Source organism: Spermophilus citellus (genome assembly GCF_964194105.1).
Source record: "Spermophilus citellus genome assembly, chromosome: 2".
NCBI classification, from domain to species: Eukaryota; Metazoa; Chordata; class Mammalia; order Rodentia; family Sciuridae; genus Spermophilus; species Spermophilus citellus.
In genome coordinates, this window is record NC_138183.1 from 201,356,278 (window position 1) to 201,373,735 (window position 17,458).

Here is a 17,458-nt window from a genome sequence, read left to right on the forward strand (position 1 = left end):
TGTGAGATCAATATTTATGTAGTTAACTTTTAATGCAAAAAGTCTATCCCCTCCCCCAATTAACAGAAAAAACAATGCAGATGATTATCACTCCTATGAATAATTGGGCCACTCATACTCTGAAAGTAGTCCTAATGGCAAATATGCCCCTCCAAAGGCACAGTGTGATGACTCTCCTTTCAAGGTGACCAATGATTTGGGATGTGTGAAGAATAGAAATCAGTTTTTGAAAATTCCAGAAGAAATGTCTTGTAAGCATAAGTAGGAGTATTCAATGACACTCCTTGTAAACTTGAATTCTTGAATTCTGAGTGAGTGTATATTAGGCGTGACTAATCAGAAGGTTGGAAAGAAATGATTATTAAAACCCCAAGGATCACTGTCAATAATGATTTCTTTCTAATGTAGAAGACCATTGTTAATAGCTTCCCATATAATGCTAACTTTGATCTAATCTTTCTCCTCATTAGTCCTGTGATTCTGTCTGCAAATAACAGGATAATTGAATTACACTGTTGAAAGTCGATATTGAACTATATATTGCTTAATTACATCCCTCTGGATGGCACGGAGCATCTGTCACAAACGTTAATTTTATATAGGCCTTAATTTGTGAACTAACAGGTTTAATGGCTACTCTATCAGACTACTCCTGGCATAGAACCAGAGAGCCACATGGTCAGGGCAGAGGGCCACTTATTTCTCTTTGCTGTGGCAGGAGGTTACTCATACAGCTCTTTTTATTTTTTCGTTTTATCCATATTTTTTTTAGTCTTTATTGAAGAGGAATATTTAAAAGGAATCTGTTTAATGACAGTTGAAGAAGTTGCCCTGTTGGGCCTTTCTGCCAACCCTGATTAGTGTCTAGATTTATAAAAAGAAAGGAAAATTTTTTTTTGTGTGTGTGGAATTAGAAAAAGTTCTAATCAAGATTGGGATGATTCACCTTGGCCCATAAATGATGTCAGTTGTGTTGTTAATGGCTGACTGGTGAGTCCCTGCTCTGAACAGTCCTTCATCTTGTCCATCACTTCTCTTAGGAGGATCAACATAGAACAGTCATCAGTAATGTTTGTGGAATGTATACTTGCCCGTTTCCATTCAGAATTTAGTTTGAGGGAGCTCTGCCATCACTGTTCAGAAGAGGGTTGAAGTGGAGTTTATAGGTGCGTAGGGGACTGAGAGGTCAAAGACTGCCACTTGTGTAAAGAAGGCAGAATGGCACACTGTTCAGCACCCCAAATGCTATTCTCCCCTTTGTTCCTCCACTCATGGACTTTTCCATAGGAATGACTGAGTGTCCTTTAAACTGGCAGCAGGCTTCCCCCAGAGCAAGTGAACCTAGAGAGAGAACAAGGCAGAAGTTACTATGTCTTTTATAACCTAGCCTTTGAAATGATATTTCTTTTCTTCTGAACTTTATTGATCACACAGAGAAACATATATGTGGAGCGAACTACATGAAGTGTTTTGGGCCTTTTGAAAACTTGTTATCACACTTTTTTCCTAGGAATAGATTCCTTTTTATTCAGTATCATCTTCTCATTTACATCCCCATTCCCTTAGAAGTCTATTCTTTCCTTAGTTTTCTGTCCTATGATCATACCTGATTCTTAGATTTAAAATCAAGTGAATCTTATCATCTGAAGCTTTGCTATTACTGTCATTACAACTAGCTTAGGGACAAACTATCACTTAAATATTATTATCTTTTTATTTTTCTCACCCAGCATTTATTGGCTGTTGATTTTGATAAAATATTAAAAGAAACGTAAATTACAAAATGAATCTTTTATGCATAACACATATATCTATAAAAATAGACAGCACAAATGTACTCATACACATGTACACATAGTATCTGAATAACAGAAAGGAGTTCCAAGGCTTTAGGGCCCAAGAGTTTTAGAAAAAGGGAAGAACTTATCCAAGCCCTCACAGTGATAGAAAGTTAATGAAAACTTCTGTCTTTTCACCCACACTCAATCTGACCACCCTACATTTATAAGTATATAAAAGGTGTTTGAAATTAGAGTATGTTCAGAATGGAGAAGGGTTGTTCATATTTGTAGATTGGAGGTCTTATTCCGCTTCTGTCCATTTTCTTCCCTGAGGCTTGGTTGTGGTAGTTCCCAATCAACACTGAATTGGATTTGTAGCAGCCAAAAAGTACTGAGCACACATCAGAGTGTGGATAATTGGGCAGTTTCTTAGTTCCCTAGTGCCACTGACTTGTTTGTGGATTTTGATCCATGATTTCCTCTACCAGACTTTTTCAGAAGGTAAACTTGCAATCAAATACTGAGTAACTGTTTCCTTCTGTGTGGATTTCTCATTTCCAAACTGCCTGGGAAGTGAGAAGTTGGCTTCTAGAAGAGTAAAGGGCCTGGGAATTAGGTGTCAGGCCTGTAGAATACCTGTGGATGTGGTGGCCCTCACAGTTCACATTTTCCAGCATAATACTATTTCAAATATTTTATCATTTTGGCTTTATAAACAATCCAAATGACCTAGAAGTTCTGCTATCTACACCACATTTTCTGAAGTGTTTCTTATTGCTAAAAGAAGCACACAAATTCTTTGTTAGACTGTGATTTTAAAAATATGTCATGGTACTGGGGCTGGGCTACAGCTCAGTGGTAGAGAACCTGCCTCACAGGATTGAAGCCTGAGGCACTGGGTTTAATCCTTAGCACCACATAAAAATAAATTTTAAAAATGGTACTTAAGGAAAGAAGACTTTTGGTTCTTTGGTTGTTAAATAATGGGGTTTAGAAAGGCAAAAGCCTCTCTATCACATTAGAAAGAGCTGACTTCATATCCAAGATCTCTGAGGAAAGCCAAGCATTCTTGTTTTTTAGCTATTTACTCAAGTATATGTGTAGGTATTTGATCAGAGTCCACATCAACATCTACTGGGCAGAGCATGATGTTGGGAGCTCAGCTAAGTGGACTTGAACTCTGTTCAAGAGACCTCATAGTTCATAATGGGGAAATGAGATATGGGTATACCTAATAATTAATACAAGTTGGGAAATATAGAAATCTCCCAATGGAGAACAACAGGAAGGATTTCAACCCATCTCCAAATGAGTATGCAAATTCTTATCTATTTCTGTGAAATAAACTAATCTACTTATAATGGCTTAAATCAACTACCACCATTTGTTTCTTTATAATTCTGTGATTTTGGTAGTGCTTGGTAGGTATGGCCTATATGGTGTTCTGCTGGGGTGGCTCATCTGGAGCTGAAGGATCCAAAATGGCTTACTCATGTATCTGTTACTATGACTGGAATGGCTGGGACCGTTGGGGCTGTCTTTTTAGCAGGGTAACTGGGCTTTGCTACATAGTGGTTTAGGATCAAAGAAGAAGAATAGACAATGTCAGATCTCTTAAAGCCCAGGCCAACTCAGTGCTGACATAGTCATTTCCATGGCATTCTAGTAATAAGAATAAAACACTAGAACAGCCCAGGGTACAGATATACCCCTCTCTCTCCCTCTCTCTCTCTCTCTCTCTCTCTCTCTCTCTCTCTCTCTCTCATTAGAATAATGGGTTTCATTGTACATATTCATAGGTGCACAAAATATAATTTGGTCAATTTCATTCCCCAATACCACCCTTGCTCTTTCTTCCACCCTCTCCCTGATCTTCTTCCTGTATGGTCTCCCTTATGTTTTCATGGGATCTCTTTTTCTCCTCTGTTCACTAGTTTCCACATATGAGAGAAAACATACAACACTTGTCTTTCTGATTCTGGCTTATTTTACCTAACATAATTTTCTGAGGAGTAGAATGCCTGTACAGGAATGGAGGAATTTTCAGTGGACATCTGTGCAATATGCATATTGACTTAAAAATTATGTATTAATCTAAAAGCTGAAGAACGAGATCTCATTGTCTTAAATAGCATGTTTTTGGATACTGGTGAGGGCTGATTGTTTTTTCTAGTTTCTAAATATATAAGCTTCATAGTTCAGTCTTAATGGGCCATTGCCACTTCTGATGTGCATCTTCCTACTATACCTAGTCCAGATTATACCAAGATGATTTCTGCAAAATTTATATTATAAATCATTCTTCTAAGGTGGAAGTTATCTTTCAGGCTCCTTTCCCCTCTTCTTTTACTGCCTTTGCTCTTGACCAGTTATCTGACATGGCTTCCACACTTCTTACCCAGGCTTCTGCCTGTTTCTCTTGTTTCAGGCACTAAAACAGGGGCAGATATTAGTGATGGTACCTGTGAGCCTGGACTGTCTTCCCCAGCCTCTTACATGAACCCCCTCAATCTCATCGAGGACTTGAGGCTGGCCCTGGAGATGTTGGAACTTCCTCAGGAGAGAGAAGCCCTCCTGAGCCAGATCCCTGGCCCAACAGCTACCTACATAAAAGAGTGGTTTGAGGAGAGCTTGGTGAGTGGGTCCATTTCTTGATGGGGAAACATGAGAAACATCATCATATAGCTTAAGGAATACCACTACCACTGGCCAGTTTGACTCATCTGTACATCCTGTATGTAGCCTTTTCTTGCTTTCCATCCAGTTTTGGCCAATCCCTGCTGAGTATACCTTCCCAGCAGGAGTTTAGAACCTAGTCAAGCAGTTTAAGCTATATGTTCTACCTTCCTGTGGTCTACAATCAGTCTCCCCTGAGAAGAAGAAATCTAGGGCCAGAGAAGGGCAAACATGGAACTTTCTCCTACTCCCAGGATTATATGCACTAATTACTGAATTATAATCCCAGGTTGGGGTTTCTACCCTCAACTGGATTCCATTACTCCTTGTTTCTTTCCTCAATCTAGAACTTGCTTTGTTCATTCATTTCTTTACTTTTGCCCCTACTCCTTACCCTAAAACTATTTCCTGCCTTGAGAATGGAATGTATATTTGCTAACTATCCTCCTATTCACTCTAGATTAGGTTCACAGACCTGCTCAGTCTAGGGGAAACATATGGGTAACCAAAGCCATAACAGATTTGTAGCTTTGTTAGCCATCTGCTTCCCCAAGGCGAACAGCAGGTCTTAAGAGATTAATAATATCTAAGAATGAGTAAGGTGAGGAGTTAACCCCTTGAGGAGGTAATCTGGAATGCAATCATTGGTGGGCTGGAGGAAGGACAGGATGATGGGAAGCCAGTTTGACAAAGTGTGTGATTACCTAAACTGAGTTTAAGAATGAAGGCTGAAGGAAGAGCCAAGATGGTGGATTAGTGGGAGGCAGCTTTTCTCAGAGCTCCGTAATTTGGTTGGGACTCAAAAGTGAGAAAACTACTTCTCTGTGAGATGAGTGAAAAAACACTCCACTGATACTCAATGTTGGACAGAGAGCCTTGAAGACTGGGAAATTTGGGGTACACCAGACAAAACTAAGGGACAGAATTGGAACTGGGTTCCAGTGGGAATGGGCAAAATTAATATACAAGGTTGGAAAAAGACTGAAAAGTGTTGGGAAAGTCTTGGCATGGGGAATCCCAGGATCAGCAGGGTAGTCTGTCCTAGGCTGACCAAGCGGCTATTCAGCTTATTAAACTAGTGCTTGAAAGTCCTGGTCTGCCTGCCCTGAACAGGGAGCCCAAGCTCAAGATGTTTTGGTACCTTGGAAAAGTAGTGGAGCAAACTCAGGCTGGGAACTTAGGTCTGTGAGTTGAGAGCTGAGTCCAATGCATGCATCCAGCAGATGCCAAATGCGAGATCTAACCTAAGTCTAGCAAATCAGGAGAATCTCTGGCATGGAGAATTTCTGGCACAGAGACCATTTTTGCCTTGGGGCAATACAGATCAGAGATGCTTGAGAAAGCCCTCCCTCCAGCTCTCCCTTGGCAGCTGGCAGGACAAGCAGCAGGGAGAATCTGAAAGGGTGGAGTGACTGAGCTCAGTGATAAGAAACAGTCCTTGAGAGGCCAAAAAAGACAGTATCCCTGAACAATAGAACTGGGCGAAGGACTGATTCCCCTTTCCCACAAGTGGTGCGCTGGGGAGAATAGTGGGGTATGGTCCTAGAATAAATAAAATACCTAGGGTAATACCAGACCAAATGCTCACCCCTTGGAGTTTCACTTACAGAAACTCATCTCGTAGAACCCAGCGGCCACTATACCCTGGAAGCGAAACCTAAAATATCTTCCACAGCTCCTCACACATCCCACTGAGACACCAAAAGATAGTTTGTCACAGGCAGAGTGGATTGACTATTCTGTTATTTGTTTTTGTTTTTGAATGTATACTGATTGATATATGATGAACATTTATACATTATTCATATGTGTTTCTGCTTTTTCATTTTTAGCATTTCTTGAAGGTAGCTATTTTTCATGCTCTGGTTTTTGAAGGTTAGGGTTTTGATTAGTATATTTTTGGATTGATTTTCTGTTGTCTCTTTTACAACTCTGTTTCCCTTTGTTTCTATTTCTCTCTCTCTCTCTCTCTCTCTCTCTCTCTCTCTCTCTCTGCTAACAGCCAAACTCTATTATTCTCTCTTTCACTCCTCCTTTAATTCTTTTACTTCTATTTTTTTCTTCTCTTCACCTTAAATACCTTTTCTACCCTCATCTGTTCTTCTTTACTCTTACTGAACTCTGTCTTTAACTGGATACATACTCATATCTGTTTATTTTTCTCATTTCTAGAATTTTTGAAAGCAGTTATTTTTTATGGATCAATATTTTGAGGACCAAGATGTTTGCTTAGTATATATTGATTTTGTTCTTGAAATCTTTTATTTCTTTTTTAAATTTTTATTTTATATATTTTTTCTCACTTATCAGTTTCCCTAGAATCTCTTTCTCTTTTTTTTTCCCTCTGCTAACAGACAATCTCTATTGATCTATTTTACTATTCCTTTTATTTTTTACTTCTATTTTCTCTCCTCATGATTATCACATCCTATATCACTTCTGTCCTATACCTGTTCACCACTTTTGTAAGCTTACTGTTTTACCATGGGCAATAACTGCCCATTTCTGATTATTGTGACAATCAACTTTATAGATTTCATAGCAAGAACTATTTGTTTTAATGCTGTAAATTGTTTGAATTTGTTATTATCGGTCTTCCCTTAAACTATGAGTTAGTAGAAACCTTTATGGATACTAAAAGTCCAAAGGGTAGACACTCTACTGTTAGATGGGTAGACACACAAACAACATGAAAAGGCAAGGAAACAAATCACCCCCCAAAACCCAAAATACTTCAATAACAGAATCCATTGAGAAGACAATGGAAGAAATGTCAGACAAGGAATTTAGAGTGTTCATAGTTAAATTGGTCTGTGAAATAAGGGACAATGTAAGTGGGGAAATACAGGAAGCAAAAGATGACTTCAGTAAAGAGATAGAGATTCTGGGGAAAAAACCAAGCAGAAATCTTTGAAATGAAGGAATCAATAAACCAAATTAAAAATTCATTGTAAAGCATACCAGCAGACAAGACCACTAGAAAGACAAAGTTTTAGGCAATGAAGACAAATATATAATCTTAAAAATGAAGTTGACCATAGAGAAAAGTTGTTAAGAGACCATGAATAGAACTTTGAAGAAATATGGAATAACATTAAAAGACCAAACTTAAAAGATTTATTGGGATAGATGAAGGCTCAGAGATATAAACCAAAGGGAATGCACAATCTCTTCAATGAAATAGAATCTGAAAATTTCCCAAAATTTAAGAATGAAATGGAAAATCAAATATAGGAGGCTCACAGGACCCCAAATATACAAAATTATAACAGACCCACATCAAGGCACATTATTATGAAAATGCCTAATATACATAATAAGGATAGAATTGTAAAGGCTACCAGAGAAAAACAACAGGTAGCATTTGGAGGGAGACCAATCTGGATCTCAGCTGATTTTTCAACCCAGACTCTTAAAGCTAGGAGGTCTTAAAATAATGTATACCAAGTCTGAAAGAAAATGGATGCCAACCAAGAATATTATACCCTGAAAAATTAAGCTTCAGAATTGACAATGAAATAAAAATCTTCCATGATAAACAAAAGTTAAAAAGAATTCACAATTAGAAAGCCTACTCTACAAAACATACTCAAATATTTTGTGAAGAAAAAAAGAAATGAAAACTAAAACTAAAAACTAGCAAAGGGAGTTTCACTTTGAATAGTCAAACAAAGAAGAAACTAATTCAAATTAAAAAAACAGAAATAAATCAAAATTACAGGGACTAAAAATCATTTCTCAATAATAATATTGAATGTAAATGGCTAAATTCATCAATCAAAAGACATAGGGGCTGGGGATGTGGCTCAAGCAGTAATGCGCTCGCCTGGCATGCATGGGGCGCTGGGTTCGATCCTCAGCACTACATACAATAAAATAAAGATGTGTCCACCGAAAACTGAAAAATAAATATTAAAAAATTCTCTCTCTTCTCTCTCTCTCTCTCTCTCTCTCTCTCTCTCTCTCTCTCTCTTTCTTTAAAAAAAAAGACATAGACTGGGGCTGGGGTTATGGCTCAGCAGTAGAGCGCTTGCTGGGTTCAATCCTCAGCACCACATAAAAATAAATAAAATAAAGGTATTGTGCCCAACTACTACTAAAAAATAAATATTTTAAAAAAGACATAGAACTGGCAGATTGGATAATAAAAGAAGACCCAACAATATGCTGTCTCCAAGAGACTCACCTCATAGCAAAGACATCCACAGACTGAAGGTAAAGAGATGGGAAAAAAAAAAAAACTTGTCATTCATATGTATCTCTTAAACAAAGTAGATTTCAAGTAAAAATTAATCAGAAAGGAAAAAGAAGGCCATTTCATACATTGGAGGAAAGATAGCTTCGTCAACAAGTGGTACCAGGAAAACTGGAATTCCATATGTAGTAGAATGAAATTAAATCCCTCTGTCTCACCCTGCACAAAACTCAAAGTGAATCAAGGACCTAGGCATTAGACAAGAGACCCTGTACCTACTAGAAGAAAATTTAGGCCCAACTTTCCATCATGTCAGCCCATAAATCAACTTCCTCAATAAGACTCCTAAGGCACAAGAAGTAAAATCAAGAATCAGTAAATGGAATGGCATCAAACTAAAAAGCTTCCTCACATCAAAAGAAATAATTAAGAATGTGAAGAGAGCCTATAGAATGGGAGAAAATCTTTGCCACCTGCAGATAAAGCACCTCAGATAGAGCCTTAGTCTCTAAGATATACAAAGAACTCAAAAAACTTAACACCAAAAAAAAAAAAAAAAAAAAAACCCCAATCAATAAATGGGTGAAGTAACTGAACAGGTACTTCACAGAAGAAGAAATATAATTGAACAACAAATATATGAAAAAATGTTCAACATCTCTAGCAATTAGAGAAATGCAAATCAAAACTACACTAAGATTTTATCTCACTCCAGTCAAACTGACAACAATAAAAATATAAGCAACAATAAGTGTTGGAAGAATGTAGAAAAAAGGTACACACATACATTGCTGGTGGGACTGCAAATTGGTGCAACCACTATGGAAAGTAATATGGAAATTCCTCAGAAAACTTGGACTGGAAACACCATGACCCAGTTATCCCACTCCTGGGTTTATATCCAAAGGACTTAAAATTAACATACTATAGTGATGGAGCCACATCAATGTTTATAGCAGCTCAATTTACAAGAGCCAAGCTATGGAATCAATCTAGGTGCCCTTCAACAGCTGAATGGATTAAGAAAATGTGATATATATATATATATATATATATATATATATATTCCATTGTGTATGTGTGTGTGTGTATATATATATATGTATATACATATATATGTATATACATATATATATATACACACACACATATATATATATATATATATACATACATACATATATATATATACACACACACACACACATACACAATGGAATATTACGCAGCCATAAAGAGGAATGAAATTATGGCATTTGCCAGTGAATGGATGGAACTAAATAAGCCAATCCAAACAAACCAAAGGCTGGATGTTCTCTCTGATATGTAAATGCTAACACACAATAAAGGTGGGAGGAGGAATAGAAATTCATTGGATTAGCCAAAAGTGAATGAATGGAAGGGAGTGGGAATGAGATTAGGAAAAGCAGTAGATAACTTTTGTATGTTCTTATATGAATACATGACCAATGAAACTCTACATCATGTGCAACCAGAAGAATGGGATCCTAATTAGGTAAGTTATATTCCATGAATGTATAATATGTCCAAATACACCCTACTGTCATGTATATTTAAGAAGAACAAATTAAAAAAATAGACACCAAAAAATAAGAAAAAGAAAGAAAGAAAGAAAGAAAGAGGAGTGTGGTTTCGCCGCTGCCAGGCCCGCACCGCCGGAGCCCCGCGGAGCCGCTGCCTGGGACGGAGCCCAGGCCTGTGATTGAAAACATCAAGTCATGAGCCAAGGTGGAGGGAATCCATCACGACTTCAGCGCGAGCAGTAAGGCTGCAGCCCCAGGTGCACGGCTCTATCGGCCCCATCTCCTTCTCCTCTCCGCCTCTCCGCCTTGCTTCTCCCCAGCTGTCTCTCCTCCCAAGCTCAGTCTCTAAATCTAGATTTCAATTTCTTTCCCCCACCCCGCCCGCTCTCCCGCGTGTCCGGTACCCGGCCCCCGCGGCCCGAGGCGCCGCCTCCCCTCCCCCAACCCGCACCCCCTCTCCGGGGGTCCCGAAGGCCGCTGCCGCCGCCGCTGCTGCCACCGCCTCCCACAGAGCACCATAGAGCAGACTCTTCACCGCGTGAATGAGCTGCCGAATTAAATGAAACAGCTGATAAGATGAGAGACAATTTAAAATCCAAGTGAACCGAGAACACGCACTGAGCCCTGATCCGCTGAATTCAAACTCCCGGTCACCTGCTTCCCGCAGACAAACAGCGATGACTCGGCATTAATCCATCTGGCTGAAACAACTGGTCAGCCCTTCTCATCATACGAAGGTAAATGCCTACCGAGCCTTCATAAGTAGTGGCCACAGGTTTGAAACGGGGCTTGGGAGAGATAGTAAGGACCCACCCGTTGCATAGGTAGCCCAGCAAAGGGAAACAACGACATCAGACTGCTTTGGAGGAGATAACTTCCTTGAAACCGACAGCTACAGGTGTGTGATCCCACAGCCTTCCCTCTCCACACATCGGGAAAACCTTAAGGGCCACTCCCAGCTCTCCCGTAAGGGGCCCTCCCAGCTCTCCCACGAGTGCTACAGCCAGCCCGAGGGAATCAGAGGTGGTGCGGGTCCCCGCGGCGCGGATCTACCGCTCCCACCAGGGCTGACTGCTGAGGTCTCTTGCACCAGCTACGGGGAAGTGGATACAGGAGGGCAAGTAAAATCCGCTGAGGATTCTCAGCCCCAAACTCTACAAACTTAGGGTCTGAGGGAATGGCAAACTGGAAGAGTGTGCCCAGTCGTTCATGAAAACAGGGCTCCCGGGAGCAGCAGACCTGGCTTGTAGCCAGTATTGTGGTGAGAGGGGCCTGGCTAGAGAAAAAGTGGGAAGTGACTAGACACAAGAGGAGGCCCTAGACACTCAGGATTGGAGACTCGCCCAGTCTGGGAGGAGCTGCTGCACAGTGATTGGTTCCCGCGTATCGACAGGAGAAACTTGGCCTGGTGGACAAAGTGCCACCTACTGGAAGAGAAGTTAATCAAACTCTAAGACGGCATTTATTAGGTTTTTAGGTTTTTTTTTTTTCTTTTTTTTTCTTTCCTTTTCTCCTTTTTTTTTTCTTTTTCTTTTTTTTTTTGATTTGGGTTTTTCTTTCAGTTTCATTTTTTTCTTTCTTGTTGTTTAATTAATTTTTTTTTACAAAATATTTTTTTTTTAATTTTTTTTTGCTATTAATTTAAATTTAAATTTTTTTTAATTATTTTTTTAATTATTATTATTATTTTTTTTTAAATTTTTTTTTCTTTTTTAGTTCCTATTTTTTTCTTCTTTAGTCTTTTCATTTCTCTTATCCCCCCTTTCCTTGAATTCTACCTGCCTACTCTCATTCTCTTTAGTGACTTCACCCCTTCCCTTCAAATACCTTTCCTCCCAAACATCAAATTAATTTATAGGAGTAAACAGTAACCCAGCAGTCAAACAGAACAAGAAGTAACATGAGCAGCTTCAAAAAACAAGGAAGAAAAGGACTACAAACAATGCAGGACAGCCTAAATATTCAGGAGGACGTGGAGTCATCAGTAAAATGGTCTTATAAAGAACTCAAGGAACACCTTAGACAGATGGAATGGAACCTTAAGGAGGATACAAGACAGCAAATTCAAGCAGCGAAAGAACACATTCAGAATGAATTTCATAAACAGATAAAAGAAGAAGTTAAGCATCTCTATCAGGAGATAGAGATTATAAAAAATAATCAAACAATAATTCTAGAAATGAAGGAAACGATAAACCAAATTAAAAACTCAATTGAGAGTATCACTAACAGAGTGGAGCAAGTAGAAACCAGAACGTCAGATAATGAAGACAAAATATACCATCTTGAAAAGAGTCTAGCCAACTCAGAAAGGCTGGTAAAAAATCACGAGACAAACATCCAAGAGTTATGGGATAACATGAAGAAACCAAACTTACGAGTCATCGGGATAGAAGAAGGTACAGAGATTCAAACCAAGGTAATGAATAACCTGCTCGATGAAATAATTACAGAAAACTTCCCAGAAATAAAAAAGGAAACAGATATACAAATTGAAGATGCATACAGGACACCGAGCACACAAAATCACAGTAGACCAACGCCAAGACACATTGTTATGAAGATATCCAATATACAGAACAAAGAGAAAATATTAAAAGCTACAAGAGAAAAGAGACAGATTACATTTAGGGGTAAACCAATACGGTTAACAACGGATTTTTCATCACAGACACTGAAAGCAAGAAGGTCATGGAACAATGTATTTCAAACACTGAAAGACAATGGATGCCAACCAAGAATCCTGTATCCAGCAAAATTAAGCTTCAGGTATGACAACGAAATAAAAATCTTTCATGATAAACAAAAGTTAAAAGAATTTGCAGCCAGAAAACCAGCATTGCAAAGCATTTTGAGTAAAACACTACATGAAGAAGAAATGAAAAACAATAACCAAAACCATCAGTGGGAAGTGCCTCAGTAAAGACAGAGGGCGAGGGGAAAGACAACCATGGTGAAACAAACTAAAATTTTTTTTTTTTTTTAAAAAAAAGGATAAACAATCAATCATGGATGGAAGTTCAAACCATATATCAATAGTAACTCTGAATGTTAATGGCTTAAACTCTCCAATAAAGCGACATAGGCTGGTATCATGGATTAAAAAAACAAATCCAACAATATGCTGCCTCCAGGAGACACATCTGATTGGAAAAGACATACACAGGCTAAAGGTGAAAGGATGGGAAAAAATATACCACGCACACGGTCCTCGCAAGCAAGCAGGGGTGGCCATCCTCATATCGAATAAAATCGACTTCAAGACTAAGTTAATCAAAAGGGATAAAGAAGGTCATTATATACTGTTAAAAGGAACCATTCACCAACAAGACATAACAATTATCAATATTTACGCACCAAATAATGGTGCTGCGACATTCATAAAAAAAATTCTTCTCAAATTCAAGAATCAAATAGACCACAACACAATAATTATGGGAGACTTCAACACACCACTCTCACCATTGGACAGATCCTCCAAACAAAAGTTGAATAAAGAAACTATAGATCTCAATACCACAATCAATAACCTAGACTTAACTGACTTATATAGAATATATCAACCATCATCAAATGGCTATACTTTTTTCTCAGCAGCACATGGATCCTTCTCAAAAATAGACCATATATTATGCCATAGGGCAACCCTCAGTAAATATAAAGGGGTGGAGATAATACCATGCATTTTATCTGATCATAATGGAATGAAACTGGAAATCAATGATAAAAGAAGGAAGGAAAAATCCTACATCACATGGAAAATGAACAATATATTACTGAATGATCAATGGGTTACAGAAGACATAAAGGAGGAAATCAAAAAATTCTTAGAGATAAACGAAAATACAGACACAACATATCGGAATCTATGGGACACAATGAAAGCAGTTTTAAGAGGAAAATTCATCGCCTGGTGGTCATTCCTCAAAAAAAGAAGAAACCAACAAATAAATGAGCTCACACTCCAACTCAAAGCCCTAGAAAAGGAAGAGCAAAACAACAGCAAATGTAGCAGAAGGCAAGAAATAATTAAAATCAGAGCAGAAATCAATGAAATTGAAACAAAAGAAACTATTGAAAAAATTAACAAAACTAAAAGTTGGTTCTTCGAAAAAATAAATAAGATCGACAGACCTTTAGCCATGCTAACGAAGAGAAGAAGAGAGAGAACTCAAATTACTAACATACGGGATGAAAAAGGCAATATCACAACAGATGCTACAGAAATACAGAAGACAATCAGAAATTATTTTGAAAACCTATATTCCAATAAAATAGAAGATAGTGAAGACATCGATAAATTTCTTAAGTCATATGATTTGCCCAGACTGAGTCAGGAGGATACACACAATCTGAACAGACCAATATCAATGGATGAAATTGAAGAAACCATCAAAAGACTACCAACCAAGAAAAGTCCAGGACCGGATGGGTATACAGCGGAGTTTTACAAAACCTTTAAAGAAGAATTAATACCAATACTTTTCAAGTTATTTCAGGAAATAGAAAAAGAGGGAGCTCTTCCAAATTCATTCTATGAGGCCAACATCACCCTGATTCCGAAACCAGACAAAGACACCTCAAAGAAAGAAAACTACAGACCAATATCTCTAATGAACCTAGATGCAAAAATCCTCAATAAAATTCTGGCGAATCGAATACAAAAACACATCAAAAAAATAGTGCACCATGATCAAGTAGGATTCATCCCTGGGATGCAAGGACGGTTCAATATACGGAAATCAATAAATGTTATTCACCACATCAATAGACTTAAAGATAAGAACCATATGATCATCTCGATAGATGCAGAGAAAGCATTTGACAAAGTACAGCATCCCTTTATGTTCAAAACATTAGAAAAACTAGGGATAACAGGAACTTACCTTGACATTGTAAAAGCTATCTATGCTAAGCCTCAGGCTAGCATTATTCTGAATGGACAAAAGTTGAAGGCATTCCCTCTAAAATCCGGAACAAGACAGGGATGCCCTTTATCTCCACTTCTATTCAATATAGTTCTCGAAACACTGGCCAGAGCAATTAGACAGACGAAAGAAATTAAAGGCATAAAAATTGGAAAAGAAGAACTTAAATTATCACTATTTGCAGATGACATGATTCTATATCTAGAAGACCCAAAAGGGTCTACAAAGAAACTACTAGAACTAATAAATGAATTCAGCAAAGTGGCAGGATATAAAATCAACACGCATAAATCAAAGGCATTTCTGTATATCAGCGACAAAACTTCTGAAATGGAAATGAGGAAAAACACTCCATTCACAATATCCTCAAAAAAAATAAAATACTTGGGAATCAACCTAACAAAAGAGGTGAAAGATTTATACAACGAAAACTACAGAACCCTAAAGAGAGAAGTAGAAGAAGATCTTAGAAGATGGAAAAATATACCCTGTTCATGGATGGGCAGAACTAACATCATCAAAATGGCGATATTACCAAAAGTTCTCTATAGATTCAATGCAATGCCAATCAAAATCCCAACGGCATTTCTTGTAGAAATAGATAAAGCAATCATGAAATTCATATGGAAAAATAAAAGACCCAGAATAGCAAAAGCAATTCTAAGCAGAAAGTGTGAATCAGGCGGTATAGCAATACCAGATTTCAAACTATATTACAGAGCAATAGTGACAAAAACAGCATGGTATTGGTACCAAAACAGACGGGTGGACCAATGGTATAAAATAGAGGACACAGAGACTAATCCACAAAGCTACAACTATCTTATATTTGATAAAGGGGCTATAAGCATGCAATGGAGGAAGGATAGCATCTTTAACAAATGGTGTTGGGAAAACTGGAAATCCATATGCAACAAAATGAAACTGAATCCCTTTCTCTCGCCATGCACAAAAGTTAACTCAAAATGGATCAAGGAGCTTGATATCAAATCAGAAACTCTGCGTCTGATGGAAGAAAAAGTTGGCTCCGACCTACAGATTGTGGGGTCGGGCTCCAAATTCCTTAATAGGACACCCATAGCACAAGAGTTAACAACTAGAATCAACAAATGGGACTTAATTAAACTTAAAAGTTTTTTCTCAGCAAAAGAAACAATAAGAGAGGTAAATAGGGAGCCTACATCCTGGGAACAAATTTTTACTCCTCACACCTCAGATAGAGCCCTAATATCCAGAGTATACAAAGAACTCAAAAAATTAGAAAATAAGATAACAAATAACCCAATCAACAAATGGGCCAAGGACCTGAACAGACACTTCTCAGAAGAGGATATACAATCAATCAACAAGTACATGAAAAAATGCTCACCATCTCTAGCAGTCAGAGAAATGCAAATCAAAACCACACTAAGATACCATCTCACCCCAGTAAGATTGGCAGCCACTATGAAGTCAAACAACAACAAGTGCTGGCGAGGATGTGGAGAAAAGGGTACACTTGTACATTGCTGGTGGGACTGCAAATTGGTGCGGCCAATTTGGAAAGCAGTTTGGAGATTCCTGGGAAAGCTGGGAATGGAACCACCATTTGACCCAGCTATTGCCCTTCTCGGACTATTCCCTGAAGACCTTAAAAAAGCATGCTACAGGGATACTGCCACATCGATGTTCATAGCAGCACAATTCACAATAGCTAGACTGTGGAACCAACCCAGATGCCCTTCAATAGATGAATGGATAAAAAAAATGTGGCATCTATACACAATGGAGTACTATGCAGCAATAAAAAATGACAAAATCAGAATTTTCAGGGAAATGGATGGCACTAGAGCAGATTATGCTTAGTGAAGCTAGCCAATCCCTAAAAAACAAATACCAAATGTCTTCTTTGATATAATGAGAGCAACTATGAACAGAGTAGGGAGGGAGAGCAGGAAGAAAAGATTAACTTTAAACAGAGACATGAGATGGGAGGGAAAGGGAGAGAAAAGGGAAATTGCATGGAAATGGAGGGAGACCCTCATTGCTATACAAAATTACATATAAGAGGTTGTGAGGGGAATGGGAAAATAAACAAGGAGAGAAATGAACTACAGTAGATGGGGTAGAGAGAGAAGTTGGGAGGGGAGGGGAGGGGGGATAGTAGGGGATAGGAAAGGTAGCAGAATACAACAATTACTAATAGGGCATTATGTAAAATTGTGGATGTGTAATCGATGTGATTCTGCAATCTGCATTTGGGGTAAAATTGGGGGTTCATAACCCACTTCAATCTAATGTATGAAGTATGATATGTCAAGAGCTTTGTAATGTTGTGAACAACCAATAAAAAAT

The 17,458-nt window shown here is 38.2% G+C and overlaps 1 protein-coding gene across 17 annotated transcripts in view; it reads left to right on the top strand.

Moving 5' to 3' along the window:
• The window catches only part of PPFIBP2 (PPFIA binding protein 2), a gene marked incomplete at its 3' end in the record, with an annotated part of 145,044 nt that overhangs the window by 38,198 nt on the left and 89,388 nt on the right, over positions 1 to 17,458 (top strand). For 14 of the 17 annotated variants that reach the window (XM_081279528.1, XM_081279519.1, XM_081279508.1 and 11 more), the window contains one exon: positions 4,210 to 4,415. The exons of the other annotated variants lie outside the window; for them this stretch is intronic. In XM_081279528.1, coding sequence (XP_081135654.1) covers positions 4,210 to 4,415 — 206 coding nt within the window. The remainder of the gene's footprint in view (positions 1 to 4,209; positions 4,416 to 17,458) is intronic. 17 annotated transcript variants of the gene reach the window in all.